Source organism: Acanthochromis polyacanthus, chromosome 16 (assembly GCF_021347895.1).
Source record: "Acanthochromis polyacanthus isolate Apoly-LR-REF ecotype Palm Island chromosome 16, KAUST_Apoly_ChrSc, whole genome shotgun sequence".
NCBI lineage: Eukaryota > Metazoa > Chordata > Actinopteri > Pomacentridae > Acanthochromis > Acanthochromis polyacanthus.
In genome coordinates, this window is record NC_067128.1 from 55,987 (window position 1) to 77,078 (window position 21,092).

Consider the following 21,092-nt stretch of genomic DNA (forward strand, 5'->3'; position numbering starts at 1 on the left):
CCACTAATGTTATCAATCCGACGTGATATAAAAACAAAACAGCGTTTCAAGCAGTAAATTACTTACACAATTTGATTAAAGGAAGACATATGCTCACACAGCAGATAAAGAACCAGTGTATGTGAATGAATGGCAGAGGAGGCTTCAGTGTTTCTTTGTGCAAAAAGGTTTTTAATCGGCCTCACACGGGGCACCAATATATGTAGCGGTACTACGTTATGATTTATTGCTCTCGTTATTAATAATTGGGGCACCACCCTAGATCTCTAGGGAAAAATATTAATTTTAATAAAAAAATTAATATTCATAAAAATTTTGATCAATCTCATATCAAAAAGTCTTGAATCCTCGTTTAAATTGACCACATTCTACACAAAGAAACACAAGACTGTAATTTGGTCTAAAATGAGGTATTTATTAACTATTCTATGAAAATAACGACAAGTGAACTATGTACAATGTAGATATGGTGTGTGTGTGTGTGTGTGTGTGTGTGTGTGTGTGCAGGACTACGTGTGTGTATGTGCGTGCATGTGTGGAATGTGGGAGTGTGTCTGTGGTGTGTGCATGTGTGAGAGATGTGGAAGTAGGTGTGAGAGATAAGGAAATATGGTGAGGATTAGCCAGAGCTAACCTGACGAGGTAACCGGTAATTTGGATTAAGAATTCTAGTGATTTGTAAAAGAATAAATTGATGAAGTGAATTAAATGACCAAGCGGTTAGTACATCACCCATAGAATGGAATCAGAGCAAACTCAGCTGGAGTTATTGAAGTGAACCGTCATGGGGCTGGGACGTGCGAGGCCTTCAGATTATGCACACGGTCTGGACCTGCGGGTTCGGAGCGGTGCGTCGTCGTTGTGGCCGCGCCTAGATGTCCTGTCGCGGGTTGATCGGTTCTATGCAAAGACCTGGTCCAACAGGTCTCCGTAGTTCTCAGCTGAGTGCTTAAAAATGATGGTTCTCAGGCTTTAGCCAAGAAAAACGGGTGTTGATGAAAAACGGTCAAAATTAAGAAAAATAAATGCTGGTTCTGAATCGGTTCTTCAGATTAAACGAATAACGAGCAAAATGTCTCCTTAAGTTACAAAAATGTTAAAAGATAAATAGTTAACAAACTTAGATGGTGAGGGAATTTCAAAGATAGGAAAAACGCGCTTTAGATAGAGAAAAATGAGAGAGACTTTGGTGGGCCTCTCAGGGCCAGATGAGGAAGAGAGGGTAAGGTACGTAAGAGGCAAGAGAGAGTAATGTGGGCTACGGCTGACTTTATCTGTGGGTCCAGCTAAGGGAGAGAGAGAACTTTTAGGCGCGAGTCTGGTGGAATTTGGAATCTCTTTGTTCTCACAAAGTAGAGAAGAAAGAGGAGTCCAGAATGGATTAAAATATGATATTAAACGCGCAAAACACGATCTGTCTATCCCACCATATTCAGTTGTGTGAAAGTGAAATGTGTAGATTAATACATATGTTCATATGATGTGAATCATTTCATTCATAACTATATGTTTATGTTTATGACATTAAAAATATGTATCACAGTGAAAATATAACAACAAGTCAGAGATTTGGTAACAGGTAAATACAATGGTCATCATTCAACCTAAATGGAGAGGAAATTCAGAGATTAATAAGGGAATTCATTCCAAAATCATAGTATCCTGGGGAAGAAATGATTAAACATCACAAATTAATAAATCGACTTCTATCAGACATGCAAATATGATCTTCAAATATGACATAGATGAAACACTGTGAGTAACTGTGGTAAATCTGGAAAAACCAAATGCATATAGAAATATTAATTTGGCAAGTGTTTTTGTTTAAGTTCAGTTCCAGTCTCTTTGTTTCAGTCAAAGAGAGAGAGGGTGACTCCAGCCTTCTGCCATAAAGTTTTACGACTTGTTATCTGATCTGTGGAATGCAGAGACGTCTCCGACTGAGGGTCTCCTAAAGCTGAAAAGGGATTTTAGCATGAAAGTTCATTAAACAAACGTCCATAGCATATAATTGAAAGTCATTGTCTTTTAAAAAGAAGAAGTTATTCCAGGGGTTTAAATGTTCACAGGAGCTCCATCCTTCTGTGAATGAAAACCTACAGAAATACAAATGTCTCAATCCTCCTATAGAGATGGGTGTTGGTCAGTGCTGAAGAGAGAGACAGCTTATCTGAGTTTTGATCAGCTCAGGAATTCCAGGGCCTTTGCAGTCTTGCTACATATATTATGTATATTTGCCCTAAAAGGGGACTAAAATTACAATCAGAGAGAGCTAATTCCTTGTGCAGCATCATTTACAGTCTCCAAACTCTTAGAAAATAACATTATAATGGAGTGTAAACCAGCAGAATAAGAGCAGATGTGACGGATCAACATCTTCATGAATAAAACCGGATGCACCTGCAGCTGATTAAGGGTGACATGCTGCTGGCAGCCTCACAGAGCTCATAAAAAACTCCTCATTCAGGGTTTTCCTGTTCAAAAACATCACATAAAGCATGATCAGTCCATGCACAATGAGTCACTTTTATCTTATTGGAGAATAATCTGTACATTTTTCTGTTATTTTTTGATGATTTGATGAGCAAAAACACATGATGGAGAAAATGAAAGCCCATCTACCAAAACTGGTTGAAAAATCATTTTAGTGCCATTTATTGACCAAATCTGCTTTGGAAGGAGTGCAAAAACGTGCATATGCAAGAATATTAAAGGAAAAGGAGTCTAGTAGCTGTAGATGTGTCATCAGAAGTGCATTCAGGCATCAGTTTGATCAGATTTAACCAAAGATAGCAGCACATTCACATGGAAGTAAGGTTTTCTAACTATAAATGACCTTAAATGTCATCCCTTCCTTCCAGATGACTGCTGGCTACTTTCTGCCATCGCTTCTCTCTCGGTTCATCGATCTCTGCTGAAGAAAGTCGTTCCTCTGGAGCAGAACTTCCAGGACGGATACAACGGCAGCTTCACCTTCAGGGTAAACACCTGAACTCTGCTCTGAACGCCGCTGCCTTCTGCTTTCAGGTTGAACTCTCCGTCTGAATAGGATCCACAGTCAACAGCTTAAAGGGAACTCCTTCTTTTAATGTTGAAGGTGTTTGTTTAGATACAGTTTCTGCTTTATGACAGCTGTTGACAGCGACTCTTTATAACCTTTGAAAAGCCGGTGAAAGCAGAAGATCAGCAGCTTCATGTCATATAAAAATCAAACCAAGACCAGACCTCTTTTAAAGCAAATACAGAGACATTAATACGTGGTTTTATTCAATGCTGGATTGATTTCTGTAGAAGAAGATAATATTAGACCGATTTTAAAGTCTCTGCACTGGTTATCTGTTGATTTTAGGATTGATTTTAAAATCTTTTTATTGGTTTATGAAGCTCTTAATGATCTTGGTCCTTCGTATTTATCAGATTTGCTTTGAAAGGAATTTAATTTAAACCAAAAATCAAGAGAAAAACCTGTAAAGAGGCAGCATTTTGTTACTGTGGACCACATTTTTGGAATAGCAGCAAATAATGTTGATGTTTTTAAAGAGAAGATCTACTTTTTTAGTCAGGCTTGTGATTGATTTAATGGATTTTACTTTCTTTTTCTGGAACGAATTTTATTTACTGATGCCTCTATTTATGCACTTATTTACATGTTTTTGTCTATTCATGTTTCAATTCATATTTTTATTTAATTTTATTATTTTTTATTTATACTATTCTGTGCATTCTAACACTATTTTCTCTTTTTAATTCATATTTTTATTCTATTATTTTGTTTTATTTAATGTAATCTGTCATTTCTTCATTACATTACATTTATTTTTATTTCAATTTTGTATTTCATTTTATTTCATTTTAATTTAATTTGTTAGATTTTTTTTTCTAGTTTTTTAAATATATATTTATATTTTATTTTTATTATGTATTTTATTTTTTATTCACATTAATATTAATATTTGTTTTGCTTTTTTAATTCAGATTTTTGTTTTATTTTTATTAATATTAATATTAATATTTGTTTTAATTTTTTAATTCAGATTTTTATTTTTATTATTTTCATGAAATCTGTTGTTTCATCATTGCATTATCTTTATTTTTTATTTAAATTTGAATTAATTATCTTTATTTTTCACTTAATTATGTTTAATTTGAATGCAATTTCTAAAAATGTTTTCCTTTTCTTGTTTTTTTAATTAATATTTTCCTTAAATTTTTATTATCTTTGTTATTTATTTTATTTTATCAATTCTTCTTTTAATGCTTTCTTTTTTGTTTTAGATTTTTATTTGATTTTTTAATATATTTTTAATTATTTTATTTTATTCTAATATTAATATTTTCTCCACTTTAATTCAGATTTTTATATTTGCTATTTTATTTCATTTAATCTGTTTTTTCTATTATTTTTTTATTTAAATTTTAATCGTTATTACCTTTATTTTTTATTTAATTGTGTTTAATTTGTTATATTTTCTTTTTCCTGTCTTCAATGCATATTTTAAGTTTATTTTATTATGTAGTTTTATTATATTTTTTTGTCTCTCTGTGTAGTTCTGGCAATACGGTCAGTGGGAGGAGGTGAGGATCGACGACCTGCTGCCCACTCAGGACAACAATCTGATCTACCTCAGCTCTCCGGAGAAACACGAGTTCTGGAGCTCGCTGCTGGAAAAAGCCTACGCCAAGTGAGTCCCTGTCAGTCAGTTAGTGATCTTAATTACATGCCATGAATTGTGGCACTTTTCCTAAGACCACATCAAAGAATATTTCAAATTCTGTTAAATTATCAGACCAGAGTGAAGCAGATCCTTTTAATTAAACTGTAAAGCTTCTGTGGCAACGCAGTCGGAATAAACTTTTTATTGTGTTTACTGGAAATATTTCAGAAATGAAGTTTATCAGGCTGGTTGTCATTTTGTTGCTGTACACTGTGCTGCACATTATCACTGTAGGGACTAAATCTGCCTTCAAACTGGCTCCGTTATTGATGAATACCAGATTAAAACACCACAAATGTAGTGATAAAACTACAGTTACATCCAGCAGCAGTAACCTGTGTTTGCTTCAGCCAAAGCAGCATTTTAATGTTATGTAAAGACACTTTCCTGGACTGAATAAGCAGGTTTCCTCTGATAAGACAGAGCAAACTACTGATTTGAATTCCCTTTGTGGTTTACATGGAATTTCTTATTGTACTTTTTCTATTTTCTAAATAACGGAGCAGCTCATATCCCACAATGCAGCAGTGCTTTTATACCCAGAACAGAATTAAATTAATGTTTTTAACATTGTCTTTCATGGCATTTCACTCCCGTAATGAATGGGCGCGTGACGAATAACACTCTTTAATGCTGAAATATGGAATTTGAAGGATCGCAAAGATTGATGTGGATCTTTTTGTCTATAAAACAGCTGCATAATCCAGATGTGCTGTTTTGTATAGCATCCAGACACTTTACTAACATACGCGGAGTTTGAAGAGTTTCCGTTTTTTTCACCATATGCTAAACGTGCTCCTTAAAAGACAAATGGTTGTCAATTTAGTTCACCAGTTAATCAAATTTTTTTTTGTAAATCTCAGGATGAAAGGCGGCTACAGAGCTCTGGACATGGGTTTCCCTCACGAAGCGATGGTCGACATGACCGGTGGAGTGACGGAGGTTCTGAAAGTGGCGTCGCTGCCCAGAGACCTGCCGGCGTTCCTCAGAAACCTGCTGGCTAAAGGAGCTCTGATCAACTGTGCCAACTGCCAGGTAGAGTGAGGAGGTTAGCAGGGAGCAGGTGGAGGAACTTGTTGGGTCTTGTTTAGATTTTTGGACCTATTGAAAGTTTATTGTACGTATGAGTCACGTCGTTCTGTACTTTTCCTTGTGTCTGACTGGGCGGATGTTTTCCCTCCAGGGTCCTCTGGAGCAGCAGAGTGAGCTGGGAATCATGTACCGACATGCTTACTCTCTGACTGCAGTCGAGAAGGTAACCGTCTTGAAACAACTCCAGAAAACTGCTGAGATTCACAGTCTGAATATATTAAAAGCCTTCTGTGGAATCCAAAATCGTTTAGTGTCTGGTAGCAGCAGAAGTCTGATCACAACTATGTTAATGTGAAGCTGTAAAAACAGAAGCCTTCATGACCTTTTCTTCTCTCCATTCGTACTTCTGCTCGCCTGCCAGGTAAAGACGGCTCATGGCGTCGTAGATTTGGTGCGAATCATGAATCCTTGGGGCAACACAGAGTGGCAGGGGCCCTGGAGCGACCTGAAAGGGTTGGTACTTATTTAAATCATAGGGCTACACACCAAAATAGTCGCAAATGAAACTTTTATTCAGTGTGTGCAAGTTAAATGTGAATTGGTTGCATTTGTGTAAGTGCATGATGATCATTCAGAGTAATACGTTAGATATTGTAGTTGAAAATTGTGCTCTTTCTTCTTCATTATCTGAATTTATAGCGAAAAAACACTAAAAGTTTTTTCATGCACAAGCGAGTCTACTCTGAATAAATTAGGGATTTTATTTAAAAATGGTTAATGCATCTTTACTGATATCACTTCAGATTTGTTGGGTTTCTCTGTTTAAAGCTTTCACCTTTCTATGAGAAATGCTATAAGATGATGTTTGCTGTGAATTGGTGCCATATAGACAACATTTTATTGAGTTGAATTGTTATCACAGCACCAGTAATCTGTTTTCATACAGTATTTTTTCATGTAATGAAGAAAAGAAGACCAGCAAATTGTTTAATACCTGCTGTTTTCTTAGAGGTAAAATTAAGAAATGTATGCACTCATTTATCAGATAAGATGAGATAGAATAAGATGAGACAAGAAAAGAAAAGAAGAAAAGATAAGATGTGGCTTTAATAATCCCACAGTGGGGAACTTTGCGGTGTTACAGCAGTAAATAGTGCAAAAATATTGAGACAGAAATGAAAAAAAACAACAAATAAACAGGAAATATACAAAAGAATGGTTGATATAGTGCAGATTTCTTTGTGTGTATAAAATAAAGATATTTCACAGGTTACTCTGTTAGTAGAAACACAATAGTGTTGCATTAAGTGTTCAATAGTTTTAATAATGCTAATATTGCAGACATTTCATTGATTTTTGCAGAGATTTTTCTTTAAATGTACTCAAATGTTTTAATGAAGCACAGGTTTAAATGCATTTATTTATACTAGAGTGAAGTAGGACAGTTTATTTATGTGCATTTTGAGATAAAAATATAAACTGTGTCCTGTGTGTTTGTGATTTCAGTCCAGAGTGGAACACAGTGAGTGTGGAGGAGCAACAGCGACTGGACCGAGTGAGGAGGGAGGACGGGGAGTTCTGGTGAGTTTCTGATTGTTGCGCAGCAGCAGCAGCAGCAGCAGCAAACACCGCTGACGACTCTCCACGTCCGCCTTCTGCAAACAAAACAGCAGAAGCCACCGAGCAAACAAGTCGGCTTAGCTTCATTTTTTCTCACGTTACTTTCTCATTTGTCAAAGATACACAAACCAGGGACTCTATGAAGATACTGACTAAATAGTGCAAAGACTGAAGCTCATAAAACTTTTTAAAAACACGAACAACTGATTGGTCACTTAATCTTGTTTTTCTCTGTCAGGATGTCGCTGTCAGACTTCAGACAACACTTTGAGTTGAATTGCTATCACAGTACCAGTAATCTGTGTTTTCATACAGTGTTTTATCATGTAGTGAAGAAAATGTCTGTGATGTCAAGGGTTTATAAAAAATAGTCAATTCTTTAATACGTGCTGTTTTCAAATTAAAATTAGGGAATATATATTCACTCAATTATCTCAATAAGATGAGGCAAGATGAGATAAAATAAGATGAGATAAGACAGATAAGATGACATACGATGAGATGAGATAAGATAAGATACTACAAGATAAGGTAGGAGAAGATAAGATGAGGTGAGATAAAATGAGATTAGATGATATAAGATAGGACAAGATGAGATGAGATAAAATGAGATTAGATGATATAAGATAGAACAAGATGAGATCAAATGAGTTTAGATGACATAAGATTGGACAAGAAAAGATGAGATTAGATTTGATAAGATTAGCAGAGACTATATAGGATAAGATGAGATAAAAATGAGATGAGATAAGATCAGATCAGATCAGATAAGATACAACAAGATAAGATGACATACGATAAGATTAGATGCGATACGATAAGATTCAATTCAATTTTATTTATATAGCGCCAATTACAGGTCAGAATGTCTCAAGACAGTTTACAGAACCGATATGCCTGATGAGATGAGATGAGATGAGAACTTTTTGTAAACTCTAAGAACTGGTTGGTCACTGTACCTTGTTTTTCTCTGTCAGGATGTCGGTGTCAGACTTCAGGCAACACTTTGAGATGATGGAGGTTTGTCACCTGACTGAAACTCTCAGCGAATCAGGCTCCAGCGTGTCGCCGTGGTGCTGCATCATGCATCACGGAAGCTGGGTGCCGAACATCACAGCGGGAGGCCCTGCACAGAGCGGTGAGACAGAGGAGGATGATACAGAATTTATATTACAGTTGCTTGATGGTCCCAATGAGAACAGCAATAGAAGAATGTCATTTTTCCCTCTCTTTTCCTCCAGCTGTTGCTTCTCTCTGTCCTTCCATCACCTCTCGTATGATATTATCAGTGATAAAGAGCTTGGGGTAGGAATACAAACAGTACAGTTCCTTTAACCCATAAGAACCCACGGTGACACCAGTGTAACAAGCACTTTGAGTGCCCCAGTCTCTTCCTTGTAAAGCTTTATGTCTGACCTTAGCTCATTAAGTCCTTTAAGGAAAAATGGGTCTGGATTCTTATGGGTTAAAAGTGTAAAAGGTAACAAAAATTTAAATGCAGTGATATCAAAAACATATTTTGTCAGGAATAGCCGAAAAATGAAATGAAAACAACTTTTCATTACAAAAATATTGCAAGAAAACGACGTCACCGGGTCATTTTTGACCCACTCATGCATGTCCCTAATAGGTAAAGGTTCGCACAGTTTAATTTGTTTTACTGGCGTAAAACTCGTAGATAATATCGCCAAAGCTTCCATGAAAATACAACAAATATATCACAGTAAAACAACACAATAAAAGCAAAATTAAAATATCTGTGAATCCAATCACCTTTCTTTGCACCACCTCATCGTGTTTCTAGACATTGTTTATACATTTTCTTGTTCTGTGTGTTTTATTTTTTATTTCATTCTGCTCTAACTCAAGGAACAGCACCATAATCTCATTTTGTTGTTGTCTGCAGCTGTACAATGACAAAATGAATCAATAAATGATTACAAACAGGAAACAAAGCTGAATAAATCTAAAATATATTATAAATAAATAAAGATCTAACATTATATAGATAACTCGAGATTATGCAACAGTGCATCTTAGGCAATGTTACACTAAAGTAATGTTATTAATTGTACAAAAAGTTACTTTCTATTGGGAATAAATAAGTAAAATGCATTACTTAAAAAAAACATAACAACTAATGTGTAATACATTTCTTTTTTTGAGTAATAACTCCAACACTGGTGATGATTTAGAAGATAATAAATGTTTCTGTGCCACTTATGCAACAAGCTTTTATTCTCTTACTGCTTTAAATTTAACCACATCAGCGTAGGAGTGTCTTTTTTTCTAATCTGTTCCCAAACGTAGCTCTGATGTTCTTTTGCAGCTTTTATCTGAATATCATAAGTCGGCTGTTGTTTGGAATTTCTTTGCACATTTATCGATATAAACGACCGCAGGTGCTGCAGTCAGAGATAATCCTCCTCGTTGATTTATGTCGCATCTGTTTATAGAATGTCAGGCATCTGCTCTTTAGTAGGATTAGTTTCAGCTCTTACTAGGTTTGGACAAGTTTATTTGTGTTACAGCCGAGTAGAGCCAAAGGACACTGTAAAGGTCTGTGAAGGTGTGATCAGATTTAGTCTTATTTTTTGCAAATCTACTCAGACAAAAGCTCCTGTTGATCTAATTGTGATGGATAAGAAGAGGTTAACAGCAAATTTAAAGTGTGTGTGCGTTTGTGTGTGTTTGTTTGTTTGTGTCCAGGTTGCTTTTCGAAGAACCCTCAGTTCTACTTCATTCTGTCGGAAGTGGACCGCTGCCCGGACAGATCTAAGAAGACCTGCTCCTTTGTCCTGGCTCTGATGCAGAAACACCAGAGACGTCGAGGCATCGACCTGGCCATCGCCCTGCATGTTTACCCGGTACACACTCACTCACACACACACACACACACACACACACACACACACACACACACACACACACACACACATGACGTCAGTTAGTAATTAAATGACATATTGGAAACCAAACAAGATTCAACAATCACAGAATCACCTTTTAAATGTCAGTATTAGGGCTGGACTTTAACACGTTAATTTTGAATAATTAATCACAGACTGCATTGAGCTTGTTGGGTGGAAATAAAACTTCTAAATGTCAGCTTGGATAAAAGCGTGGTTGTGTGGAGGTGCCCAGGTAGCTCAGCTGGTTGAGTGGGTGACCTGTAAATAGGGGTTATAGTCCTGGACGGGTTCAAACGCTTGGGTTCAGGTCCAGCTCATGGGCCTTTACTGCAGGTTGTGCCCCCATTCTTCTTCCCTACTTTTCTGTCTGACTCTTGACTAACCTATCTAAAAGCTTGGATTAAAGTGTGGTACTGTGCAACAAAGAATTTTCTAATCACCTCAATGCAAAACATGTAGCTGTTAGCACCAGAGCTAACGTTAGCTACGACAGTCTTGCTACCGGCAAACGGTGTAGCCATCCCATAATAGACCACTTTAGAAGACACTGATAAAAGACGTGTTTTAATTTAAGGACTGATAAATATCAGCAGCCTAAATAATATCAGGCTGTCAGGTGTAGTCTTTAATGACTTCTACTAGTGTTTCCTATTAGTGTAAAACATCAAGTACAAAGGTTCCTCACAAATGGAAACTATTATAGATGTGATTTTTTTCTGAATAGATGATGCTGATAGGGACAAATGTAGACAATAATATGAGTTTACGGACTGTTTGAGCAGAACGTTGTTTTAACAAATGTGTAGTTGGTTTCTTTCATTTCCGTACAGAGCAGCCTGTTTGATAATTTGTTGTTTCGAACATTGACGTAAGTAGTGATAGACTCTCTTCCACAACTTATATTTAAGAATTTTCTTGCCTGAACAGGGACTTGAACCCTGGACCCTCAGATTAAAAGTCTGATGCTCTACCGACTGAGCTATCCAGGCTCTGTATCTGCAATCTAAACATTCAATTCTCTGGATAATATGTACTATAGAGGTCAGTATTTTGTGCTCAATTTTGGTTGCATATAAAATGCTTTTTAGAGCCTGGATAGCTCAGTCGGTGTTGATAAGCAATGGTTTATTTCAGGTAACCTACTGATGTTTAGAGTAGAAATGAGACTGGAGTGAACTCCTCGGTCTAAAAGTCAAATGCAGAGACTTAGTTTCACATACTGAAGACCTTTACTGTTTCTTTAAGCTTTAAGGTCAAAGATATTGAATCAATCTCACTATCCACCTATCTGCAAGAGGTCAAGACAGTACACCTACACTGAAATATATGGTACATAATATACCAAGATTTGAGTGTACGAGTGATTACACAGAGCCTGGGTAGCTCAGTTGGTAGAGCATCAGACTTTTAATCAAGTCCCTGTTCAGACGAGATAAGTTTGAACCGGCGATAAATAACAGTTGTAAGAGAGACTCTACATTTCACTATATGACTACAAATGGTTGCAGCTAAGGGTTTTTATGTCAGATTGGTCACTGTTGTTAAGAAGTAAACCATTGTAGTCGTTCATGCTTGAATCATAAACTAAAGACAAGAACTTTCAATCACGAGTTGTGTCGGAATTGAATGAGAACACTGAATCTGATCAACAGAGAACTGCAACTATGGCTGAGATTTAGTAGACAACGGTCTGCTTTAGGTCACCCACTGATGTTTAGAGTGGAATAAACGACTGTCTAAAAGTTAGATGCAGAGATGTAGTTCTAGATATTGAAGATCTTCCTGTTTCTTGAGAGTCATGATTCTCATGAGAGGCTCCAGCCCCCCCATGACCCTAGTGAGGATAAAGAGATTAGTGTCTCAATGACACTACCTGTTTAAATAAAGGTTAAATAAATACTATATACAGCAGTGTAGTATTTCATGCTTGATTTTGGTTGCATATAAGATATTTGTCAGAGGCTTGATAGCTCTGTTGGTAGCGCATTGGACTTTTAATCTGAGGGTCCAGTGTTCAAGTCCCTGTTCAGGTGAGGCAAGTTTTAAGCCAGTGATGAAAAAGTTGTGTAAGAGAGTTCAGTCAATACCTGCATAAACTTTCAACCTATTAAACTACATGGATTGAATGTTTATGCACTATTGACTACACTGAAGAGTATTGACACAATAGTCACGGAGTTCTTTAGCACAACTTTTATTTATTGTCAGTTTAAAACTTGGGTTGCTTGAACCCTATTGTCTCACTACACTGACATATATAGTAGGTACTGGCTTGAGATTTTAGTATATAGACTTACCTTGCAGGGCCTGGATAGCTCAGTCGGTAGAGCATCAGACTTTTAATCTGAGGGTCCAGGGTTCAAGTCCCTGTTCAGGCAGGACAAGTTTTGTACTCAACATGAGGTAGTCTTCTGTTTGAAATATTTACATTCTGCATCACACAGATAGATGATTTGAACCACCACTGTTAAACTGGAAAAATCCTCAACACTATTTATGATGTGGTATTGTGAGACATCTCCTCAGAAAGTTTCACCACCATTAACATGTTGAGTCATTCCTTGTTCTTGGGAAACCCCGAACCATTCACACCCCAAGGCGACTATTGTTTCACTAATGATCCATTAGCAATGTAAGTTAGAGTAGACTGTTTGCATCTGAGACTCTCAATCAGTCAGTGAAAGCAAAATAATCCTCTTAGATTAGAGAAACACCTTCTGAAGTGCTTTGGAAACTGAAAAAATCAAGACAAGGCGGTCCTCTGTATGACATATTCAGATTCTGGATAACATAAACAGATAGTTTGAGCCACTAGTGTTGAACTGGAAGAGCCATCATCTAAACAGAGGATGGGAGTCTACAACACCACTTATAATGTACTTATGATGTGGTGTTGTCAGATGTCTCCTCAGAAAATTTCACCACCATTGACATCTTGAGTCATTCCTTGTTGTTCTTGGGAAATCCCAAACCATTCACACCCCAGTGTGACTCTTGTTTCGCTAATGATCCATTAGCAATGTAAGTGATCCATTAGCAATGTAAGTTGAGGTTGACTGTTTACATCTCCATCCATCTATTCTCTATACACCACTTTATCCTCACTAGGGTCGCGGGAGGGGGGAGGTGCGGGGGGGGGGGGGTGCTGGAGTCTATCCCAGCTGACTCAGTCGAAGGCAGGGACAGGTCACCAGTCTGTCGGAGGGCTACATATACAGACAAACAATCACACTCACATTCACACCTACGGGCAATTTAGAATAACCAATTAACCTCAGCATATTTTTGGACTGTGGGAGGAAGCCGGAGTGGGCATGACTGTTTCCATCTGAGAATCCAGTCAGTCAGAACTGTAGAAGCCCTTTGGATGAAGGTGAAACATCTTCTAAAACCAAAAACTTAATTTGTCTATTGGTATTACAGAGAAAATTCAGTGTCACTTTTTAAGTATCATGTTTGAATAAGTGAAGTTTAATGTAGCCGCAAGGGGACACAAGCCAGTGTCTTATTGTGCCGGTCCCAAGCCCGGATAAATACAGAGGGTTGTGTCAGGAAGGGCATCCGACGTAAAACTTTGGCCAAATCAATCATGCGAATCAAATGTATGACTTCCATACCGGATCGGTCGAGGCCCGGGTTAACAACGACCGCCATCGGTGCTGTCGACCTACAGGGTGCCGGTGGAAAATGGACTACTGTTGGTCGAAGAAGGAGGGGAGGAAGGTGTGTTCGTAGGAAGAGAGAGAAGAGGAACACCAAGAGTCTAGGACTGAGAGTAGGGACTTTGAATGTTGGAACTATGACAGGAAAAGATAGAGAGCTGGTTGACATGATGCAGAGGAGGAAGGTGGACATACTGTGTGTCCAGGAGACCAGGTGGAAAGGTAGTAAAGCTAGAAGTTTAGGAGCAGGGTTCAAATTTTTCTATCATGGTGTAGATAGGAAGAGAAATGGAGTAGGAGTTATCTCGAAGGAGGAGTTTGTTAGGAATGTCCTGAAGGTAAAAAGAGTGTCAGATCGAGTGATGAGCCTTAAGCTAGAAATTGAAGGTGTGATGTTCAATGTTGTTAGTGGGTATCCTCCACAGGTAGGATGTGAGCTGGAGGAGAAGGAGAAATTCTGGTTGGACCTTGATGAAGTGATGCAGAGCATCCCTAGAAGTGAGAGAGTTGTCATTGGTGCAGACTTCAATGGACATGTTGGTGCAGGAAACAGAGATGATGAGGAGGTCATGGGCAGGTTTGGTATCCAGGAGAGGAACGCAGAAGGACAGATGGTAGTTGACTTTGCAAAAAGGATGGAAATGGCTGTAGTGAATACTTTCTTCCAGAAGAGGCAGGAACATAGGGTGACCTATAAGAGTGGAGGTAGGAGCACACAGGTAGACTACATCTTGTGTAGACGGTGTAATCTAAAGGAGACCAGTGACTGCAAAGTAGTGGTAGATGAGAGTGTAGCCAAACAGCATAGGATGGTGGTGTGTAGGATGACCCTGGTGGTGAAGAAGATGAAGAGGGCAAAAGCAGAGCAGAGGACCAAATGGTGGAAGCTGAAAAAGGAAGAGTGTTGTATGACTTTCAGGAAAGAGTTGAGACAGGCTTTGGATGGTCAGGAGGTGCTTCCAGATGACTGGACAACTACAGCAAACGTGATCAGGTAGACAGGTTGGAGAGTACTTGGTGTGTCATCTGGAAGGAAAGGAGATAAGGAGACTTGGTGGTGGAATGAGGAGGTGCAGGAGTGGATTCAAAGAAAGAGGTTAGCTAAGAAGAAGTGGGACACTGAGAGGACTGAAGAGAGTAGACAGGAGTACAGGGAGATGCAGTGTAAGGTGAAAGTAGAGGTGGCAAAGGCCAAACAAGGGGCTTACGATGACTTGTATGCTAGGTTGGACAGTAAGGAGGGAGAGACTGATCTGTATAGGTTGGCAAGGCAGAGAGACAGAGATGGGAAGGACGTGCAGCAGGTTAGGGTGATAAAGGATAAGGATGGAAGTGTGTTGACAGGTGCCAATAGTGTGATGGGAAGATGGAAAGAGTACTTTGAAGAGTTGATGAACGAGGAAAATGAGAGAGAACGAAGAGTAGAAGAGGTGACTGTTGTGGACCAGGAAGTAGCAAAGATTAGTAAGGATGAAGTGAGGAGGGCATTGAAGAGGATGACGAGTGGAAAGGCACTTGGTCCTGATGATATACCTGTGGAGGTATGGAAGTGTCTCGGAGAGGTAGCAGTAAAGTTTTTGACTGGGTTGTTCAACAGGATCTTAGATAGTGAGAAGATGCCTGAGGAATGGAGGAGAAGTGTGCTGGTGCCCATCTTTAAGAACAAGGGAGATGTACAGAGTTGTGGCAGCTACAGAGGAATAAAGCTGATGAGCCACACGATGAAGCTATGGGAAAGAGTAGTTGAAGCTAGGCTAAGGGCAGAGGTGAACATCTGTGAGCAGCAGTATGGTTTCATGCCAAGAAAGAGTACAACAGATGCAATATTTGCTTTGAGGATGTTGATAGAGAAGTACAGAGGAGAAGGAGAAGGAGCTGCATTGTATCTTTGTAGATCTAGAGAAATCTTATGACAGGGTGCCCAGAGATTAACTGTGGTTTTGTATGAGGAAGTCTGGAGTGGCAGAGAAGTATGTTAGAGTGGTGCAGGACATGTATGAGGACTGTAAGACAGTGGTGAGGTGTGCTGTAGGTGTGACAGAGGAGTTCAAGGTGGAGGTGGACCTACATCAGGGATCAGCTCTGAGCCCCTTCTTGTTTGCTATGGTGATGGACAGGATGACAGACGAGGTTAGACAGGAGTCTCCATGGACTATGATGTTTTGCAGATGACATTGTGATCTGTAGTGAGAGCAGGGAACAGGTGAAGGAGAAGCTAGAGGCGTGGAGGGTTTGCTCTGGAAAGGAGAGGAATGAAGGTTAGCCGCAGCAAGACGGAGTATCTGTGTGTGAATGAGAGGGACCCAAGTGGAAGAGTGAGGTTACAGGGAGAAGAGATCAAGAAGGTGGAGGATTTTAAGTACTTAGGGTCAACAGTCCAGAGCAATGGAGAGTGTGGAAAAGATGTGAAGAAGCGTGTACAGGCAGGCTGGAACGGCTGGAGAAAAGTGTCAGGTGTGATGTGTGATAGAAGAGTTTCAGCTAAAATGAAAGGAAAGGTTTACAAAACTGTGGTGAGACCAGCCATGTTGTTTGGTCTGGAGACAGTGTCCCTGAGGAAAAGACAGGAGGCAGAGCTGGAGGTAGCAGAACTGAAGATGCTGAGGTTCTCTTTGGGAGTGGACCACAATGGATAGGATCAGGAATGAGTACATCAGAGGGACAGCACATGTTAGAGGCTTTGGAGATAAAGTCAGAGAGGCCAGACTGAGATGGTTCGGACATGTCCAGAGGAGAGAGAGTGAATAATATTGGTAGAAGGATGCTGAGTTTCCCACTGCCAGGCAGGAGCCTAGAGAAAGACCAAAGAGGAGGTTTATGGATGTGGTTAAAGAGGACATGAAGGTAGTTGGTGTGAGAGAAGAGGATGCAGCAGACAGGGTTAGATGGAGGCAATTGATCGCTGTGGCGACCCCTGAAGGGAAAGGCCGAAAGGAAAAGAAGAAGTTTGAAATGAGTGAAGTTTTGTACAAGAATCAAAAGAAAGTCCATGCTGTGTCCTAACCTGGCCACCTCTCTGAACCCATAAACCAAAATTCAAGAATGTAACCGTGCTTGTCAGACATAAATCTAAGTCGTTCCTGATCTGGCACTTTTACAACTATTATTACTGTAGAATGGGAAACTTGGCATTTTCACAACTATTCACATCCAGAGGCATGTGATAGTTGGTTGGTTGCCTTGGCTCTGAGAAAACACAGATACCTACAGAGGTTGTAACATTTATGACTTTATAAATATTAACAATCTAAATTTCAAAGAGGCAACTGTGGCAATAAGCATATGGACATGTGTGAAGATCTTCAAGAAGTAAGAAAAGAAATCCAGTTGCTGTTTCCTGAAGTGCTTAGCTTACCAATGTCTGTGTCCCATTGTTTATAATTTGGTTAGTTGTAGGTTTCCTATTCAAGATTAAAGACTTTTCTCTATTTGAGCTCTGGTTTTATCCTGTGAAATGAAATAGCTATCTGAGCTATCCGAACAGTGCTTGTTGTGCAACCCAGTGCAGTGATCTATTTCACACCTACACTAAAGTATGTACGGTAGTAGATAGTAGCCCAAGATTTGAGCATTTAGATTTGCTAAACAGAGCCTGAATAGCTCAGTTGGTAGAGCATCAGACTTTTAATCTGAGGGTTCAGGGTTCAAGTCCCTGTTCAGGTGAAGTGAGTTTCAAACTAATGATGAATAAAAATGGTTGAAGAGTCATGCAATACCTGTATCAACACTGAACACAACAAACCACATGACATATAGGGTGTATGTTACAATTACATGGTCTGCAAACTAATGAGGTGTCACTAATACTCTACTCAGAATAGACAATAGTCATTTATATAATTGGTTATAATGATTCAAGACCACCATTAACGTCATGGGTCACCAATGACCTGGCAGTTTCACAACCATTCACGCCTCCAGGATCGTCACTCTTAGGTTGTTAACTAGTCATTAGCATGTGAATTAGAGGTGACTGTCTGAGACTCCTACCAGTCAGTTACAACTGCAGAAATTAAATGTCTTCAAGAACCACATTGCTTTTTATTGAAGTGCTCAGAATTTCTCTCGAACTCACATCTAAAACAGTATATCTAGATTTAATATGACTGTGAATTTTTAAATGTGCAGTTAATTAATTATTATGTTCACTACAGCCTGTATGTCATTGTGTTGAATGTCAGCACAGGTATGGACTTAACTGTCTTGCACAACTTTTACTAATTGTCAGTTTGAACATGTCTTGGCTGAACAGGGACTTGAACCCTGGACCCTCAGATTAAAAGTCTGATGCTCTACCGACTGAGCTATCCAGGCCCTGCGCAAGATGTCTACAAGCCCAGTTGTCTAGCTCATATCAAAATCAGTGTACTTTCTCATGTTTTCCTCAGTTTTGGTTGCACAAACTGCATTTTTCAGGGCCTGGATAGCTCAGTTGATAGAGCATCAGCCTTTTAATTTGAGGGTCCAGGGTTCAATTCCCTGTTCAGGTGACATTAGTTTCAAGATGCTTTGATCAAACATTGCTCATTCAATGCACTTTAAATCTAAGGGTTTATTTGTGTGTATCAGACTGCCGTCACTATAATTTAGTCTTCGGTGCTCTATCTGTACTGTGTTTGTACATTTATATTCTATGTCTTGTCTCTCCAGGCCCATCCTAAGAACACCTACCTGTCGCCTGACGACCTGAGAGCCCGTCCCCCCATCCGCTGCAGCCCCCAGTACTCATCTCGTCAGGAGGTCGTTCTCCGCGACTCGCTACCACCCGGTCGTTACATCATCGTCCCCTCCACCTCAGAGCCCAATCAGCAGGGAGATTTCCTCCTCCGGGTGCTGACCGAGCAGGGCAACGCCGCCATGTGAGTCACAGATTTCTTTCTGGGATGACATGCAGAGTTAAAGTCATCTAAATCAATGTTTCAGAGTTTATATCATTAAGGGCACACAGCAGCAGGTCAGGAGAAGTGAATGTTTTTGATTTATTTGTGGTTCTAAACATAATGACTCCATATATTGGTATGTTTCTTTCCAGCCAGCTCAAAAACCAGCTTTACAAGAAAACTCTTCGGTAACAGAGGTATGCACCAGTTAAATCAGTTATTTAAATGAATTATCAAATGTTCACCAACTTGAAGTAGACTGCACTTCAAATTAAAAGTCTGATGCTCTATCGACTGAGCTATCCAGGCTCTGTGTGTGATCTTTATACGTTCAATTCTCGAGATAATGTCCACTGTATACGTTTCTGTGTTCTGATGCTCTACCAACTGAATCCTGAATAAGAAACATACATCTAAGCATCTGCGCTCTGAAAAGTGTTTATATGCAACCAAAATCGAGCACAATGACTTAATTGTGTTTAAAACCTTGGATGATACAGAAGATATTATCTCAAGATTTGAGCTTATTAAATTCGTGCACAGAGCCTGGATAGCTCAGTTGGTAGAGCATCAGACTTTTAATCTGAGGGTCCAGGGTTCAAGTCCCTGTTCAGGTGATGTAAGTCTTAAAATGATGATAAATGAAAGTTGCATAATGGAGTAAGCCTGATGATTTACACAACATATAGCCTACACTGGATGTCGAACTGTATCTACACCATGAAACTAACTATGCATTTGTTCAAACCTCAAGTGTTGCTTCAACAAACAATTAAAAAAATTTTTAGTTCAGTAGTTTATCTTCATATTTACTAACTGAGCTATCCAGGCTCTGCAAAGGAAACCCAACATGTTCACATCTCAGGATAATACCTACAAAATACTTTAGACAAAAAGTCATTATACTTCAGTCTGCTACAGTGCAGTGAGTCCGTGTTCATGTTACTTGTGAGAAGGTTTTTCAGTCTGTAGAGTGTTTGCTGTGCTTAAAGTCATGGTCCAGGATTCAAGTCCCTGTTCAGGCGACTTATTCAAGTGCTTGTTAAACACAGAAATGTGAAAATGCCATCTGTGGCGCTGACTTTTACTCTTTAATGTCTATTTGGGCATTATACAAATACCTGGCAGGGTTCTGTCCTGCAGATATGATTTGATGTGATGTTCAGTGCAGGCTGTACATCATGTTGTTGATTGTCATGATCTCTGTTTCACAACTTTCATTTGTCAGTTTAGGACTTGTGTCACCTGAACAGGGACTTGAACCCTGGACCCTCAGATTAAAAGTCTGATGCTCTACCAACTGAGCTATCCCAGGCTCTGCACAGCTTCCCTACAAGCTCAATTCTCAAGCTAATATCTACTACGTACACTCCAGTATAGGATTAGAAGAAATCAGTGTATGCTCACATTTTATCAGGGCCTGGATAGCTCAGATAGGTGGAGCATCAGACCTTTAATCTGAGGGTTTATAGATGCTTCTTACACAAAGAGATAGCTGTTTCTTCTGAGTTTAGATAATATGTGGACAAAGATAGTTTATTTTTACTGGGACTAAAATGAAAAATCCCATTATTTGCATGGTTATGGGCCTGTCAGTGAAAGGAGATGTTTGTTTTTAAAGTCAGACTCTGTATTTTCTTCCCGCAGCATTCGTTTCCTCACCAAGCTGCTCTTCCTTCACCTAAATCTACCAGACAGCTGTTCAAGAAGCACTGCAACAAGGTGGGATTTACTTCACCAGCCGCTTTACATTAAAACTGAGCTCAGAACTTTCCTACTGCAGCTCTGAAAATGTCAATACTGAAACTATGTCCAAAAATCTGAGTGTCTTGTGTTGTGAATGTTTCTTGTCTTCAGAAGGGATTCTGCAAACCGCTGCATCTCTACAACCTCCTGACTGAGGCCATACAGGGAGGAGGTCAGTTTATTCTCTGTCTGCTTTCGGGCGTGGATTACCAAACTTGTTCTGTCTTGTTTCTTATTTCAACATAAGATCGTTTCTGAAATTTAATCCTCTCAGTGCCTGGAGGAACGAGTCGCCTTTGTTGTTTCTATACAGTTTGTACAGAAAGCAGCAGTGACGCTTTCTCATTGAAACAGCACAAAGTATTGTTTGTTTTGACCTTTTTACTGAAGAACATGTTTGGACTACAGCTGTAAAGTAGGTTTTGGAGACGGTGACAGATAGTTTAGTGTTTTACAGGGCTGATGAGGAGGTACAGTTACCTTCCTTAGGAACCAAACAAAAAAAGGATGTTGGTAGATTTGCAT

General features: G+C 39.1%; 1 protein-coding gene, 1 long non-coding RNA gene and 6 other non-coding genes across 8 annotated transcripts in view; 5 read left to right on the forward strand and 3 right to left on the reverse strand.

Annotated features, from left to right (window-relative positions):
• Positions 1–18,804, forward strand: part of LOC110946199 (calpain-9-like) — a 26,951-nt gene extending 8,147 nt beyond the window's left edge. Inside the window, exons 2-10 of the mRNA XM_051937019.1 lie at positions 2,862–2,980; positions 4,549–4,682; positions 5,579–5,750; positions 5,899–5,970; positions 6,169–6,260; positions 7,254–7,328; positions 8,345–8,505; positions 10,077–10,234; positions 18,592–18,804. Of these exons, the coding sequence (XP_051792979.1) occupies positions 2,862–2,980; positions 4,549–4,682; positions 5,579–5,750; positions 5,899–5,970; positions 6,169–6,260; positions 7,254–7,328; positions 8,345–8,505; positions 10,077–10,234; positions 18,592–18,804 (1,196 nt within the window). The remainder of the gene's footprint in view (positions 1–2,861; positions 2,981–4,548; positions 4,683–5,578; positions 5,751–5,898; positions 5,971–6,168; positions 6,261–7,253; positions 7,329–8,344; positions 8,506–10,076; positions 10,235–18,591) is intronic.
• Positions 11,196–11,268, reverse strand: trnak-uuu (transfer RNA lysine (anticodon UUU)). The gene has a single exon. It is a non-coding gene; the product is annotated as a tRNA-Lys (tRNA).
• trnak-uuu (transfer RNA lysine (anticodon UUU)) lies at positions 12,585–12,657 on the forward strand. The gene has a single exon. It is a non-coding gene; the product is annotated as a tRNA-Lys (tRNA).
• Positions 17,532–17,604, forward strand: trnak-uuu (transfer RNA lysine (anticodon UUU)). The gene has a single exon. It is a non-coding gene; the product is annotated as a tRNA-Lys (tRNA).
• trnak-uuu (transfer RNA lysine (anticodon UUU)) lies at positions 18,183–18,256 on the reverse strand. Its single transcript has one exon. It is a non-coding gene; the product is annotated as a tRNA-Lys (tRNA).
• Positions 18,805–18,972: 168 nt separating the features above from the next.
• LOC127530379 (uncharacterized) lies at positions 18,973–20,739 on the forward strand. The gene is made up of 3 exons (XR_007936994.1): positions 18,973–19,018; positions 20,469–20,543; positions 20,679–20,739. It is a non-coding gene; the product is annotated as an uncharacterized LOC127530379 (long non-coding RNA).
• On the forward strand, positions 19,366–19,438 carry trnak-uuu (transfer RNA lysine (anticodon UUU)). Its single transcript has one exon. It is a non-coding gene; the product is annotated as a tRNA-Lys (tRNA).
• On the reverse strand, positions 20,064–20,137 carry trnak-uuu (transfer RNA lysine (anticodon UUU)). The gene has a single exon. It is a non-coding gene; the product is annotated as a tRNA-Lys (tRNA).
• Positions 20,740–21,092: the final 353 nt, after the last annotated feature.